The sequence below is a fragment of the Saprolegnia diclina genome, assembly GCF_000281045.1.
Source record: "Saprolegnia diclina VS20 unplaced genomic scaffold supercont1.3, whole genome shotgun sequence".
Lineage (NCBI taxonomy): Eukaryota > Oomycota > Saprolegniomycetes > Saprolegniales > Saprolegniaceae > Saprolegnia > Saprolegnia diclina.
The window spans coordinates 652,925-665,961 of record NW_008246070.1 but is presented as its reverse complement, the minus strand read 5'-3'; the positions used below and the strand labels follow the sequence as shown (position 1 = coordinate 665,961).

Below are 13,037 nucleotides of genomic sequence, written 5' to 3'. Positions count from 1 at the left end.
AAAGTATGGGGTCGCTCCAGCATAGAAACGCGCGCGGGCCAGCGCCAGCGAACGCAGGTGCATAGACAGGTAGGCGGCGCCGGTCGAGGCGAGCGCAGTCGTCAGAAGCATGTCGCGATGCCAAACGATCCGTAGGCACATGAAGCAGCACGACGTGACGGCCAAGACCGCCGAGCTCGCGCTGGACCCCGAGGGCCAGTACGCAGCGTACCTCGAGGACGAGATGCGCTTCTTCCAGGAGAGCCACAAGATTCCGCTGGGCTGCGTCAAGGACATTTTGCGCTCGCACTACCGGTCGCTGCGCACGCTCAAGCACGTGCTCAAGCCGCCGCCGCCGCCGCTCTCGGTGCAGCTCGAGAAGCTGTCGCCGCCGCACATTGAGATCCTTACGGCGCCGATCCGCGATATCTGCGACCAGCTCACGCACATGCAGTGTACGCATTGCGAAGCATGCGTGGGCAATGGATGCTCATGCGACGTCTTGTATTAGTCAACATCTCGATCCCGACCGCGGCTGAAGTCACGGCCATGGGCAAGGACGTATTTTACTACAAGCTCTGGGAGGCGGAGAGCATCAGCATGGGCATCTTCTTCATGCCGCCCGGATCCAAGATTCCTCTCCACGACCACCCGTTCATGTCGGTCGTCACGCGAGTGTACGTCGTCGCTGGCATGCAACGCGTGGCCGCTCACGAGCGGTTTGGACTGTTTAGACTGTACGGCTCGTTCCACCTCAAAGCGTACAACTTGCTCGAGCACGATCAAGTAGATGACCAAGGGTGCGTCTCTTTCCAATGGCACAGGGCGATATTCATGCGTCTGTGCTTGTGTAGAGCCCCGCTCCTTCTCGCCAAGCAGACGCGGAACAAGCACGTTACTGGTAGCCCCCGAATTCGGTGGCTCTCGGTGCTCACGCGTGTCTTTAGCACCGTGCACGATGGATCTGAACCCGTGGCAGCACAACCTGCACGAACTCGTGGCCGAAGGCGCAATAGGCTGCGCTGTCTTTGACGTCACGATCCCGCCCTACGACGAGTACGCGTCGATTTTGTCGGCTTGATCTTATCGATTTCGTAGCCTCGATCGCCATGGAAACCACTACAAGGTCATCAAGCCCCAAGAAGACATGGAAGACGTGTTTGTGCTCCAGACCACTGAGGGGCCCCACGCATAAATCTGCCTCATTTAATCCTATTGCACCTATTTCCATTTGGCTGTTTTGCGCAGTGTCATTGGCGAGACGGACAGCGTATCGGTATCGCCAGCCACTGGCCGCCAGCAGCGTTGTATGCGCTATTGTGTCCTGCTGTTAGTGGGCGACTAGATATGTACTCCAAGTAAACCACACTAAGCGAGCCCCTAGCGCACCAGTCTTACTGGTACTTAGTACGTGCAATGCTGCTGCGCGACCGGCGCTGACAGACTCAGCATGAGTTGTCGCACGTGAGTTGTCGCTCCGCCCCAGCTGGCCAGCGCCATCCCGGGCACGTTCCCGTCATAGTAGCGCGAGTTGAAGCATCAAAGCATCGTCCACAGACGTCTGCTTGGCCATGTCACCTTGAAACCGACCATGGCGCACTTCCCACAGCCATTCACGTAGGTTCTCTCGTATCCATTGTCCAAGGTTTGCAAAGAGGGAGTTGCCCTTATATCAGAAAAATATTTTGACCAATCAAAGTGCAGGCGGTCGGGGATTGGCGGACCCGGGATCTTGCAAAGCGCCGAGCGATGGCGGCCACAAAGCTCTGGGCCTCGGTGGCCAGCGCTTGCCTCGACTGCGACATCGTCGCCTTGTACGCTGAGCTTGCCACGTCACCGGCGCTTGCGCTCACAGAGCTCGTGAACGTGATCGCGCTCTTGTTCGTCACGAGCGTCGTCTACACGGCGCTCAAAGTTGCGCCGGCGTGGGTTGCGATCGTACCGTTCGAATACGACCTTGGCTTCTTCATACTGCTGACACTGCTGCAGTACGGCGTCTACCGCACGCGCATCGAAGACATGTTCGCGCCCTTTCTCATGGTTTACCAAAGCACCGTGCTCTGGGATTTGTTGCAGCTCGCGGGCGCGGCGGCCGGCCTCGCGTCGCTCGCCGTGCTCTGCTACTCCAACCCAAACGAGTTGGTAACGGTGATTGAGCTCTTCTTGGGACCGCACTTGACGCCACATGTCCTCATCTACCTCCCCGTCGTGCTGCACCAAGTCTTTATCGTGCTGCGCCTAGCGGGCTTACTCCTCCTCCTGCAGTGGATGGGCTATGTCCTCACGCTGCCGTATGTGCGCTACCGCCACCACACCAAGACACATACTAGCACATTGTAATCAAGAGTCAAGAGCCTTTTGTCTACTGCTAGGACAATGCCATGGGACTGGGCTCGTCCAAGTCGGCGCGGCTGGCGCGACTCCGCGGCAGTGAGAACGCGATCGGGCCCTCGTCTTTGGTCGTGACCGAGCACTCGATCGCAATCGTGAGCGACGGAAATATAGACTCGAGTGGCGGGTCGTCAATAAGCGCTGGCGACTCGAAGCGACGGCCATGCATTCGCCAGAGCGCCATGTCGGCCACCACGCGCTCAAGACACACGGGCGACGCGCGCTTCTCTCGCCTCGCCTCCTCCTGGCGCGTCTGCAGCTGCAACATGTGGGCGCGCACCCGGCTACGCACGTCGTCTTGCACGCGCAGCATCGCGTGCGCGTGCTCGGCGATATACTGCGTGCGCGGCTTTGTTTTTTTCAGCGCCGGGCGGGAGGCCGACGCCTTGATGTGCATGGCGCGCCGCAGCCCGGACGCTTTCGGCAACACGCTCGTGCTCTTCATTGTCAACGGGACACCCTCCGTGGGCGGAAGCTCGTTGTTTGGATCGAGTGCGTGGTCGAGCTGCTGTGCGAGGCGGACAACGTTGGGTTGCTCGGGGGCAGCGATGGGCGGGGCCTTGGGGCGAGGCCGGAAGTTGACCAGCGGTACGCTGGGGTTGGTGTTGAGCGAAAATGTCGGCGCTGCGTCGTTCTCGTCTTCTACTTGGTTGCACGTATGAACCCGCGCTGCTACGTGTAGTGGCTCCCAATGCGGGTCCTTGGCGCCTTGGCGCGGGTATCAGATTCGATGATGATACAAGCGGATGGTCCACGCACCAGGCTCGTGGTTCTTGTGCTCGACGGACGTCTGCGCTTGGGCTGAAGCTGGCTCCCAGCCAGCAAAGAGGTTGTGCGCTTGCAACTTGTCTCCTGCGACGAACGCGTGGAAGCGGCGGCGGACGTGGTTGTGAAACGCGCGCTCGCGGGGGCCGGCCACGTCGGGTGGAGGTTTTTCGCGCGACGACCGGGCGGTCGCGGGCCGTTGGGGTGGTCGTGGCGGGCGCTGCGTCGGCGGCTTTTGGTCGAGTACGATCGTCTTGCGTGAACTTGCATCGGGCACGACGCTGAGGTACTGCGCCAACGGGTCGCTCTGCTGCATGTTGTGGTAACGCCTGACGCCAACTGCCGAGCACTCGGATCTTATTCGAGAGCGTTGCTTTTGCCGTCGCCTTGGGAGATTCACAGCTACCGCTGCGGCAAGCTGGTCAAGCGCCACGGAAGAAGCCGACGAGCGCATTAGCGGCCAGGCCGTATCATTGCGTGCATTTAGCCTCCGTCGACGTCGGATCTGATTGGGTGTTCCCGTTGTTTCCGTAAAAAAGGTCGAAGACACATGCGAATTGGTGCGACGACGCGCGGGCCATGGAGGAGGCTCATCGGCGACGCTGGGTAGACATCTGGCGCCATGCAAGCACCCTCGAGCAGTACCAGCACGAGATGCGCTCCACGCAGCGGAGCTCCGGCGCTGGGCGCCCGGCGACGCTAGGCCTGCGCGTGTGGGCGGCGTGCATGTACTTGCCCCACTCGCCCATCACGTGGATCTTCCTCATGGCGCTTGGCTGCCTCTCGGCGCTCATCGGGTACGTCCCTAGCACATCATTTGCCTCGTAACAATGCGGGTAGAGCGCTCTTGGATGCGTGGATTCTCGTTATTCTCTCGTACCGGTCGTGGATGCTTGCGTCACTCGGCGAGGTACATTGCTAGCCTACGAGCATGCTCGATAGCACGATGCCTAGGATTCTATCTCCGCCTGCATATTGTGGCTGGGATGGACCGTCGTGCTTGGGCTCCTCGCGAGCCTCTGCGGCGTCGTCTTCTCGACGTACTCGGACGGCTCGGGCATTCCGCAGATGAAGGCGCTGCTTGCGGGCCAGCTCGCGTCCACTCATGTCCTCTCGTACTGCACGCTTCTCGGACGATCCATGGGCACTGTTCTCTCGAACGCGTCCGGTCTCTCGGTCGGGAAGGAAGGGCCGTTCATCCACCTCATCTCGATCGTCGCGCACAAGCTCAGCAGCCTCGCCATCTTCCGACGGGGTCCCGAAGACAACATTACCTTTATCCGCGCCGGTGTCCTCTGCCATAGCCAGATACGAATGCTCATGGGTATGTAGGCGTCGCGTGCGGCGTCACGGCCGTCTTTGGCTCGCCCCTCGGCGGCGTGCTGTTTAGCATCGAGGTCACGTCGCAGTTTTACGCCATCAAGTACGACTCTACCGATCGCAGGCATCTCAAAGGAGCGTAGGAACCTCTGGCAGAGTGTGATCAGCTCGTCGTTTTGCGTGCTCACGTTCCAAATCGTCTCGGCGCTTCAGAACGACGTGCTCTTTACCAACACGACGTTCGCCGACTTTGAGCTCGGTCCAGAGCTGCTCGCGTTCTTGCTCCTCGGCGGTCTCTGCGGGGTACTTGACCGTCTGGCGTCGCTTGTCGTATTCCTTGTGCGATTAGGGTCTCGCGGCTGCGTTTGTGCGAAGCGTCGTGTGGCTTCAACAGCTTCAGACGCGCTACCTTTGCGTACGTCCTGCAATAAGAACGCATCGTCGTCAGCTCTGCGTAGCCACGGTTGCCAAAGAGCTCACGCCACTACCGCTTCGCTCTCGTCGCAGTTGCATGCGCACTCACGGCTCTCGCTGCCTACCCGTTCCTGCACCAGCTTCGGCTCTCGGACCGAACGATCATCAACGCATCCTTTCGCGATAGTCCAATCCACGACACAGCGCTGGTCTCCATGTCGCACGCCGCTGTCTTTATCGTGCTCAAGTTTGGCTTGACGCTCTTGCCGTGCGGCCTTCCGCTCTCGTGCGGCATCTTTACCCCGCTCTTTGCGCTCGGCGCAGTCGCTGGCCGGCTCTATGGCGAAGTCGTCTTGGCTCTTGTCGGCGACGCCGTCTCGCCCGCCACGTACGCGGTCGTCGGTGCTGCGTGCCTCGCGTCCGCCGCGACGCACTCGATCTCGACGGCCGTCATCGTCTTTGAACTCACAGGTAGTACATCTTCGTCGACTGAACGATGGCGATATATAAGACTAGGCCAGTTGAGTCACATGCTGCCTGTCATGCTCTCGGTGCTCGTCGCGTACTCGGTCGGCGGTATCTTCACCCCGTCGATCTACGACGTCTTTGCCAAGCTTGCGGGCCTCGACTTCATCTGCGACGACGTGTCCGAGACCGTTCTCGCCAACAAGGTGGCCCACGAAGTGCTGCAGCCGCACTGCGGCGTCCTCACACTGCACTCGACGTATGCCGACGCCGCGTCGCTTCTCGTACGCTCCTTTATAATCGTCTCCAAGTAACTCATCGCGCACGGTAGCACTTGCACCCGACGCACCAACAATTTGCGCTCTGCGATTCCTCCGAGTCGCGCACCCTTCTCGTAACATAGCAAAGTGGTGGGGCGTATGGCGACACGATGCGTAGGGCGGCGTACGTCGGTCGGACCTCGTGCTCGCACTCGCCCGACTCCGCGACCGGCTGCACGACCATGCCGACAACGACGACGTGGTCGACTCGCATGAGACACTGCGTGCATCACTCGTCAAGCCCGACCTTGACACAGGTGCGACCTTCAATGCTTGCGCTCCACCGACTGTATCGATACGCAGACGAAGCCACGTTGCTGCACGCGCTCGAGAGCCAAGGCGACCTCGAGTCGACACCCGTAGCGTGCCACCCATTTGATTCCCAACTCTTAACGTCTTTGCTCGACTAGCTGGCGTACGGCCCGCCGTTCCACGCGCTTTCGTACGCTGCGCTGCCTGTCGACACGTACCCGCCCCAAGTTGGCTACATGGTACCGCTGAGCAAGGTCTACGTGCTCTCGTGTCTCTACATGTGGCCGCAGATCTTTGTCGTTAAAGAAGGCAAGCTCCAAGGGATCCTCTTTATGGACTCGACGCTGACCAACTACTAACTCGAACCACGCGCGTCGTCGTATTATAAATCTCTTCTACTCGTCGTCTTCGAGCCGCAAACAGTCGCGCGCTTCAGCGAGCTTGGCCTTGAACGCCGCCTCGCCCTTGACCAAGTCGCTCGTGTCGTCGGCCCCCGGCTGTTGACGCAGGTGCGCGAGGCACGCCAGGCCGACACGCTCGACGTGGCCAACGTGCTCGAGCACCACGTCTTGCTCAAACGGCGGCGAGACATCCGCGCCCATGTCGACAATGACGTCGTTCACGTCATCGTAGAGCGACGGGAGACCGCCGCTCCAGAGGAGAAAACCGTCTTGGCCGTCGTTGGTCTCAGTCGCGTTGACAGCGAGGACGCCCTTCTTGGTGATGGCCTGGACCATCTTGAGAAGGCCGAGGACCAGAGTAAACTGACGCGTCTCGAGCGGGCTCATGGTTTCATCCATGTCGAACGCGTACTCGTCTTCATCCTCGACATTGCGCTCGGTGGGTCCGTTGGCTTGGTCCGCGAGGACGCCGTCGAGCTCGCTGATCGTGTCGTTGAGGATCGCGACCGACTGCAGCATGACGCGCTTGGTCGCAACCAAGTTGGACTTGGAGATGTTCGGAAGGTAGTTGCACGCGTCCCAGATGCGACCTGTGAACTCGGGCACGCGGGCAAACTCTTTGCTTTGCACTAGGCGCACGAGCTCCTGCATCGTGCTCACGATGCGCCTACCGACAGAATAAGCGACCTCGTGGCAAGCATATGGACGTACAGCGAGCCAGCGATCATCTCTTTCGTCAACGCATAGCCGGCGCCTGCGAAGATGGCGACCTTGAGCGCGGCAAGGAGCTGCTGGCATGGGTCGTAGATGGCCTCACAGATGCTCTGCGCCTCGCGCTCGGTTGGCGTCTTGGACTTGGCCATGACGAGCGAGAACTTGGTCACTTGCACGTTGATGCTACCGGCCGCCTACGTCCATGCATCGCTGCGCGCTCGTCGGTGGTCATGACAGGTACCGCCAAGAGGACGTCGCGGGCGAGGCTAAAGTCGCTGTTGGCCTGCCAGAACTTGGCGGCGAAGGCGCGCTCGACGTTGTTCTTGGCCTCGAGGTCCTTGAGCTCGGCGACGCACGTCGCCATGCCACTCGCGAGGTTGTCCATCTTGCGTCCCGATTACGATTGGCCAATGGTGCGGGCAGGCAGCTAATTGTGGCAAGTTGCCACAATTAGGCAGAGCCAATCTGTCATCTTCCCACACAAATAGATTCCGGCCGCCCATCATCATGGACGGCGTGGGCGACGTCGACGACGAGTGGGTTTGGCCCACGAGCCTCATGGAAGCCCGGCAGATGGAGGGCTTCCTGCGCTGCCAGGTTTGCGGCGACTACATGAGCGGCCCGGTTCTCCTTAGCAACTGCCGCCACTGCTTTTGCTCCGAGTGCATTCGCAAGCACCTCCTCGCGCGGGGCACGGGTGGCAATTGCCCCGAGTGCAAGCAAGATTGCTCGCCTGGCGACTTGGTACCGAACCGGCCGCTGGAGCAGATCATCAACCTCTTCCGCGCGCTCAAGCCCAAAGTGCTGCGCCTCGCCGAGGGAGCACCACTCGAGACGGCCAACGCGCCGACGACGCCGACCAAGACGACGCAGGCCAAGCCCGGCGACAGCGCAACCAAGCGCGTGCCCGTTGTTTCGTACAACATCATGAAGGATGCTGAAATCCGCAAGCACCTCGAAGCCGCGGGCCTCGGCAGCATCCGCGGTCCTCGGGACGTGCTCGTTGCCACACACAAGGAGGTACCTCTTCCATCCCACGCGCTTCGAGGCCAAGCCCTACTGCTAGTATACGATGCTCTGCAACGCACAGCTCGATACGCTGCACCCCAAGACACCGGATGAGATCCGCCGCCAAATCCTCGCCACATACAAATTACGCAACAGCGAAAAGTCGCAAATGGCCTCGACCAAGCGGGCGCTCGGGCTCCGGCACGACGAGCCGATTGAGAAGGCGATCACGTCGTCGTCGGCGCTCAACGACAACTTTCGCAAGCTCGCCGAGCAGATCAAGGCGCAAAAAGCGGCCAAGAAGGGCCAACCACCAACGACACCATCGGCGAGCGGCCACGACGCACCCGCCAGCGACACAATCGTCCCGACGCCGTCCCCACCGGCCACGCTGCTGTCACCGACGCCACGCACGACGTCGCACACGTCAGCGTCGCCCGTCCAGAACGCGTTTTACCCCGACGCTGAGGAAAAGCCTGCGCATCCGGTGCTCCAGGCCGACGGGGCGCCGCGGTACCTGGCGCGGGACCCCGTCCCGTCCAAGAGCCTCTTTAGCGCACCGACGAGCGGGACGTGGCGCCAAGTGTTTCTCGACAGCACGCAGCAGCACGTCTACGTCCACACGAGCACCCAAGAGATCCGCACCGAAGCGCCACCGAGTGTCGCGCCGGCCAAGAGCGTAGCGCACTCTGTTGCCAAGAGCATGACGCCGATCGTGGCCATGAAGCGGCCCGTGGAGGTCGCTGCGAGCACGGTCCAGTGGGCGTGCCCACGCTGCACGCTGGTCAACGACATGCACATCGACGAGTGCTTGGCCTGCGGCGGCCCCAACTCCAAGAAACGCCCCAAGCGGGTCGTACAAAAGAAGCTGGGCTAAGCTCCTATCACGAATGAATCTTATCGTCCTGTGTTGATGGACAATATTACGGTTGATGGACAATATTACGGTTGATGGACAATATTACGGTTGATGGACAATATGACATGGTACTTGTCGTGTGGTCTTCTGGCAACGACGCAGCCGGATACCGTGAAATATCCGGAAGATTCGACGGTCGCGATCTTTTCGACTGTCCGTTTTGCACGATGAGCCTCCTGGCTGCGCAGCCGGCGGGCTACAGCACGTTCGCGCCGGCGCCGCTGAGCGCGGGCGGCAGTCGTCGGCCCAAGGCGTCCTGGCTCTCGCGCCTCTTTCTCGCGTGGTGCGCCCCGATCTTGTCGCTCGGCAATGACAAGCAGCTCGACCTCGACGATACGTGGAAGCTCGAGCCGGAGGACACGTGCAGCGCTGCCGTTGCGCAGCTCAAGCAGCACTGGACAAGCTCCGGGTCGCTCGTGCTTGCGTTTGTGCGCTGCTACGGCGGCGTGTACGCCTGCGTCGGTCTCGTGCTCGCGATCGCCTACGGCTGTGACCTCGCCGGGCCCTTGATCCTCAACGAGGTCGTCACGCTCATGTCAGCGCCAGGTAGTGACACAACCTTGATTTGGAAGTGGCTCGCCGTGCTCTTTGGCTCGCGCGTGCTCAAGGCCCTCCTTTTTGCGCACGTGTATGCGACGACGCAGGTCGTTGCGATGCGCTTCACAGCGGCGCTCAAGAGCCTCCTGTTCCAGAAGGCGCTGCGCCTTAGCACCGAGTCGCGTAGCACGGGCGACCTCGTCAACCTGTATACGACCGACGTCTCGAATCTCCTTCTCGCGGCCTACTACGTCCATGAACTCTGGATTCTGCCGGTCGAGATTGGCGTCGCGCTCTATTGTCTCTACGACATTCTGGGTCCTGCGACGTGGGCCGGCGTCAGCGTCATTCTGCTCGTGCTCTGCGTCAACCACGTGCTCGCCAAGGTCATGGCGACCGCGTTCGAGGGCATCATGCGTCTCAAGGACGAGCGCATGGCGCGTATCCACGAAGCCTTTGGCGCCATTCAGACCGTCAAGCTGCACGCGTGGGAGGACAAGGTCGCGGCCAAGCTCCACGGGATTCGCGAGCGGGAGCTCGCCTTCATTTGGCGCTACCTGCTTGTGGGCGCGTTCAACATTTTTGCGCTCTGGGGCGCGCCCATGGCGGTCTCGACGGCCACGTTTGCTGTCTACGCGCTCTACTTGCAGCACCCATTGTCGGCCGCCAGCGTCTTTACAGCCCTCGCGCTCTTCCGCCTCATGCAAGAGCCGCTGCGGTCGTTCCCCAAGATCATCACAGGCATGATCCAAGCGCGGGTGTCGCTGCAGCGTCTCCGGACGTTCTATACCCTTCCAGAACGACTGCCCGAGGCGACGGCGACGACGCCGGCGGCCCCCGACGTCGCGATTGCGCTCTGCGATGCTACGTTTGCGTGGTCTCGAACCGGCGACGCGCTCTTTCGCAGCCTCTCGCTCGACGTCAAGCAAGGCGACTTGGTCGTTTTGCACGGCAAAGTCGGCAGCGGCAAGTCGTCGCTGCTCGCAGCGCTCCTCGGGGACATGGAGCGTCGCGCGGGCTCGTTGTACCTTGGTGGCTCGGTCGCCTACTGCTCCCAGACGCCGTGGATCCAGCACATGTCGATCCGCGACAACATTTGCTTTGGCGCAGCGTACGAGAAGAAGAAGTACCTCAAGGTCCTCGAGGCCTGCGGGCTCATACCGGACCTCCAAGCGCTATCGGCCGGCGACAAGACGGAGATCGGCGCCAAGGGACTCAACCTGAGCGGCGGGCAGAAGGCTCGGGTCGCCCTCGCGCGCGCATGCTACAGCGACGCCGATATCTTTCTCCTTGACGCGCCGCTCGCCGCCGTCGATGCGGTCGTCGCTGCCGACATCTTTCAAAAGTGCGTGCTCGGCCTCCTGCGCCACAAGACGCGCGTGCTCGTGACGTACAACACCGAGATCATTGGCTCCAAAGTCGTCGACAGCGTGCTCAAGCTCTGTGACGGCCAGCTTGTCCAGACGCGCACGATCGACAAGACGCCGCTCGGACCGCCGCCGATCTCACCGCTTCTTGGCGGCCGCGTTGGCTACCACCGCACGGCGTCCGAGAAGCTCCGAACCAACCCGTCGCTGTCGCCCTCGCCCGCCTTTGCGTCCGTCCAGCAGCTTGTCGAAGACGGGTTCGCGCCGCTCGTTGCCCGCGCCTCGTCGTTTGCTCGCGAGAGCGGCCAGCTCGTGCGCGACGAAGAGCGCCAGAACGGTCGCGTCTCCCGCCATGTCTTTTTGAGCTACTTTCGGTCCATGGGCGGGGTCGATACTATCAATGTATCGACTCGACGAGCTCACAGTATATGTTCGTAGGTGGGAGTCTGCGTCTTCCTCATCTTTGTCCAGTGCGCATGGCAAGGGCTTCTGCAAGGAAGCGACTTCTTCCTCGCGTCCTGGACGGCCCAAGACGACTTGACGCAGCAAGAGAATGCAACGAGGAATGTCTCCTTGTATGCATGCCTCGCCCTCGGCAGCAGCGCACTCGTCCTCGTCCGCACGCTCACGGTACCGACTTTGTCTCTCGGATCGTCGTACGCAGGCGTTTGAAGCGTAGGTCTCGATCGGTGGCTTGCACGCCGCCCGCCACCTCTGCGCCGGCATGACAACATCGCTCTTGAGCGCGCCAATGACATTTTTCGACGCGACACCCGTGGGCCGCATCCTGAACCGGTACAGCGACGACGTCTCCCGCGTCGACTTTCAGCTGCCATTTGCGTTCGGGTCGCTCCTCGCGACGGGCTTCTCGGTGCTGTGCACGCTCGTAACCACGTGCATCGTTGCGCAGTACGTTGGGCTCTCGATTCTCCCGCTCTTGCTCGTCTACGGTCGTCTCGGCCTCTACTACCTGCAGCCCGCGCGCGAGCTGCAGCGGCTCCAAAAGGTGACCCAGTCGCCCGTCCTTGCGCACCTTGCCGAGTCCAGTGACGGGTGTGCGGTCATTCGGGCCTTCCACGTCGCCGACCGATTCACGCTTGAAAACGCCGCCAAAATCGACGCCAACAACCGCACCGTCTACGCGAGCATCGTCACCAACCAGTGGTTTGCCCTGCGCATGCAGCTCCTCGGCGCGCTCGTCGTCCTCCTCTTGACGACGGGCTTGACGCTGCTAAAGGACTCACTGAGCCCCGGTGTGATTGGTCTCGCGTTCAACTACAGCCTCGCCATCGACGCCGGCCTCGAGGGCCTCATCCAAGTGTGGTCGTGGCTCGAGACCTCCATGGTGAGCCCCGAACGCCTCCAGGAGTACGTCGACGTGCTGCCAGAGACGACGCGCGGGCCCGCCCTTGTCGTGCCCGAGCCGTCGTGGCCTCGATTCGGCGACGTCGTGTTTGAAAACGTCTCGCTGCGCTACCCCCCAAGTAGCACCAACGTGCTCGTGGACGTGAGTTTTCGCATCAAGGCGGGCGAAAAGGTCGGTGTCGTCGGGCGTACGGGGGCCGGCAAGTCGAGCGTCGCTTTGGCGCTCTTTCGCCTCTACCCGCTCGCATCTGGTAGGATCCTCCTCGACGGCGTCGATGCCTCGACCGTCGACATGCGCCTGCTTCGAAGCCGGCTCTCGATCATTACGCAGTCACCCATTCTCTTCAAGGGCACGCTGCGTGGGTATCTGGACCCATTTGGCGACTGCTCGGACGACGACCTCTGGCGTGCGCTGGAGAAGGTTGAGCTCCGATCTCGTGTCGCGTCGTACGCTGCGACCTTGGACGCGCCCTTGGAAGAGAATGGTGAAAACCTCAGCGTCGGCGAGCGCCAAATGCTCTGCATGGCCCGCGCTCTCCTCTCGGACGCGCAGATTGTCGTGCTGGACGAAGCCACGGCCTCGGTCGACGCCGAGACGGACGCCAAGCTCCAGCGCGTTCTCCGGTCCGAGTTCAAGGACGCCACCGTCCTTACGATCGCGCATCGCCTCGACACGGTCTTGGACGCCAACCGCATCATGGTGCTTGACGCCGGCCGCGTCGTGCAGTTTGGATCACCCATGAGCCTCATCGCGCGCGGCGAGGGCCACTTCTACAACCTCGTCAAGGAAGGCGGCTACATTGACCGCGTCGGCTCGTAG

At 61.6% G+C, this 13,037-nt stretch overlaps 7 protein-coding genes across 9 annotated transcripts; 5 read left to right on the top strand and 2 right to left on the bottom strand.

Moving 5' to 3' along the window:
• Nucleotides 1–9: 9 nt before the first annotated feature.
• SDRG_01376 lies at nt 10–1,209 on the top strand. Of its 2 annotated transcripts, XM_008606899.1 has the most exons (7): nt 10–69; nt 136–434; nt 491–656; nt 714–779; nt 834–880; nt 927–1,035; nt 1,078–1,209. In XM_008606899.1, the coding sequence occupies exons 2-7, from the start codon at nt 140–142 to the stop codon at nt 1,172–1,174; spliced, it is 780 nt and encodes a 259-aa protein (XP_008605121.1). In that variant the 5' UTR covers nt 10–69; nt 136–139; the 3' UTR covers nt 1,175–1,209. The 2 variants fall into 2 exon arrangements, with proteins under 2 accessions (XP_008605121.1, XP_008605120.1); XM_008606898.1 differs by lacking the exon at nt 10–69 and having other exon boundaries at nt 74–434.
• Nucleotides 1,210–1,728: 519 nt separating this feature from the next.
• On the top strand, nt 1,729–2,319 carry SDRG_01375 (hypothetical protein; the record flags this gene model as incomplete). The annotated part of the gene is made up of 1 exon (XM_008606897.1): nt 1,729–2,319. One exon carries the CDS (start codon nt 1,729–1,731, stop codon nt 2,317–2,319), a length of 591 nt encoding a protein of 196 aa, XP_008605119.1.
• Nucleotides 2,294–3,623, bottom strand: SDRG_01374 (hypothetical protein). The gene is made up of 2 exons (XM_008606896.1): nt 3,130–3,623; nt 2,294–3,078 (listed from the first exon to the last, which is right to left on the bottom strand). The coding sequence occupies exons 1-2, from the start codon at nt 3,587–3,589 to the stop codon at nt 2,348–2,350; spliced, it is 1,191 nt and encodes a 396-aa protein (XP_008605118.1). The 5' UTR covers nt 3,590–3,623; the 3' UTR covers nt 2,294–2,347.
• On the top strand, nt 3,514–6,310 carry SDRG_01373 (the record flags this gene model as incomplete). Of its 2 annotated transcripts, XM_008606895.1 has the most annotated exons (13): nt 3,514–3,695; nt 3,746–3,932; nt 3,976–4,045; nt 4,090–4,423; nt 4,468–4,558; nt 4,599–4,758; nt 4,805–4,870; nt 4,914–5,340; nt 5,386–5,618; nt 5,666–5,728; nt 5,773–5,911; nt 5,958–6,013; nt 6,065–6,310. In XM_008606895.1, the coding sequence occupies exons 1-13, from the start codon at nt 3,686–3,688 to the stop codon at nt 6,263–6,265; spliced, it is 2,037 nt and encodes a 678-aa protein (XP_008605117.1). In that variant the 5' UTR covers nt 3,514–3,685. The 2 variants fall into 2 exon arrangements, with proteins under 2 accessions (XP_008605117.1, XP_008605116.1); XM_008606894.1 differs by lacking the exon at nt 3,514–3,695 and having other exon boundaries at nt 3,715–3,932; nt 6,065–6,265.
• SDRG_01372 (hypothetical protein) lies at nt 6,191–7,422 on the bottom strand. Its single transcript, XM_008606893.1, has 3 exons — nt 7,263–7,422; nt 7,019–7,215; nt 6,191–6,974 (listed from the first exon to the last, which is right to left on the bottom strand). The coding sequence occupies exons 1-3, from the start codon at nt 7,404–7,406 to the stop codon at nt 6,302–6,304; spliced, it is 1,014 nt and encodes a 337-aa protein (XP_008605115.1). The 5' UTR covers nt 7,407–7,422; the 3' UTR covers nt 6,191–6,301.
• A 61-nt stretch (nt 7,423–7,483) lies between these two features.
• SDRG_01371 (hypothetical protein) lies at nt 7,484–8,981 on the top strand. Its single transcript, XM_008606892.1, has 2 exons — nt 7,484–8,041; nt 8,088–8,981. Exons 1-2 carry the CDS (start codon nt 7,529–7,531, stop codon nt 8,904–8,906), a joined length of 1,332 nt encoding a protein of 443 aa, XP_008605114.1. The 5' UTR covers nt 7,484–7,528; the 3' UTR covers nt 8,907–8,981.
• A 134-nt stretch (nt 8,982–9,115) lies between these two features.
• On the top strand, nt 9,116–13,037 carry SDRG_01370 (hypothetical protein; the record flags this gene model as incomplete). The annotated part of the gene is made up of 3 exons (XM_008606891.1): nt 9,116–11,239; nt 11,291–11,482; nt 11,532–13,037. The coding sequence occupies 3 exons, from the start codon at nt 9,116–9,118 to the stop codon at nt 13,035–13,037; spliced, it is 3,822 nt and encodes a 1,273-aa protein (XP_008605113.1).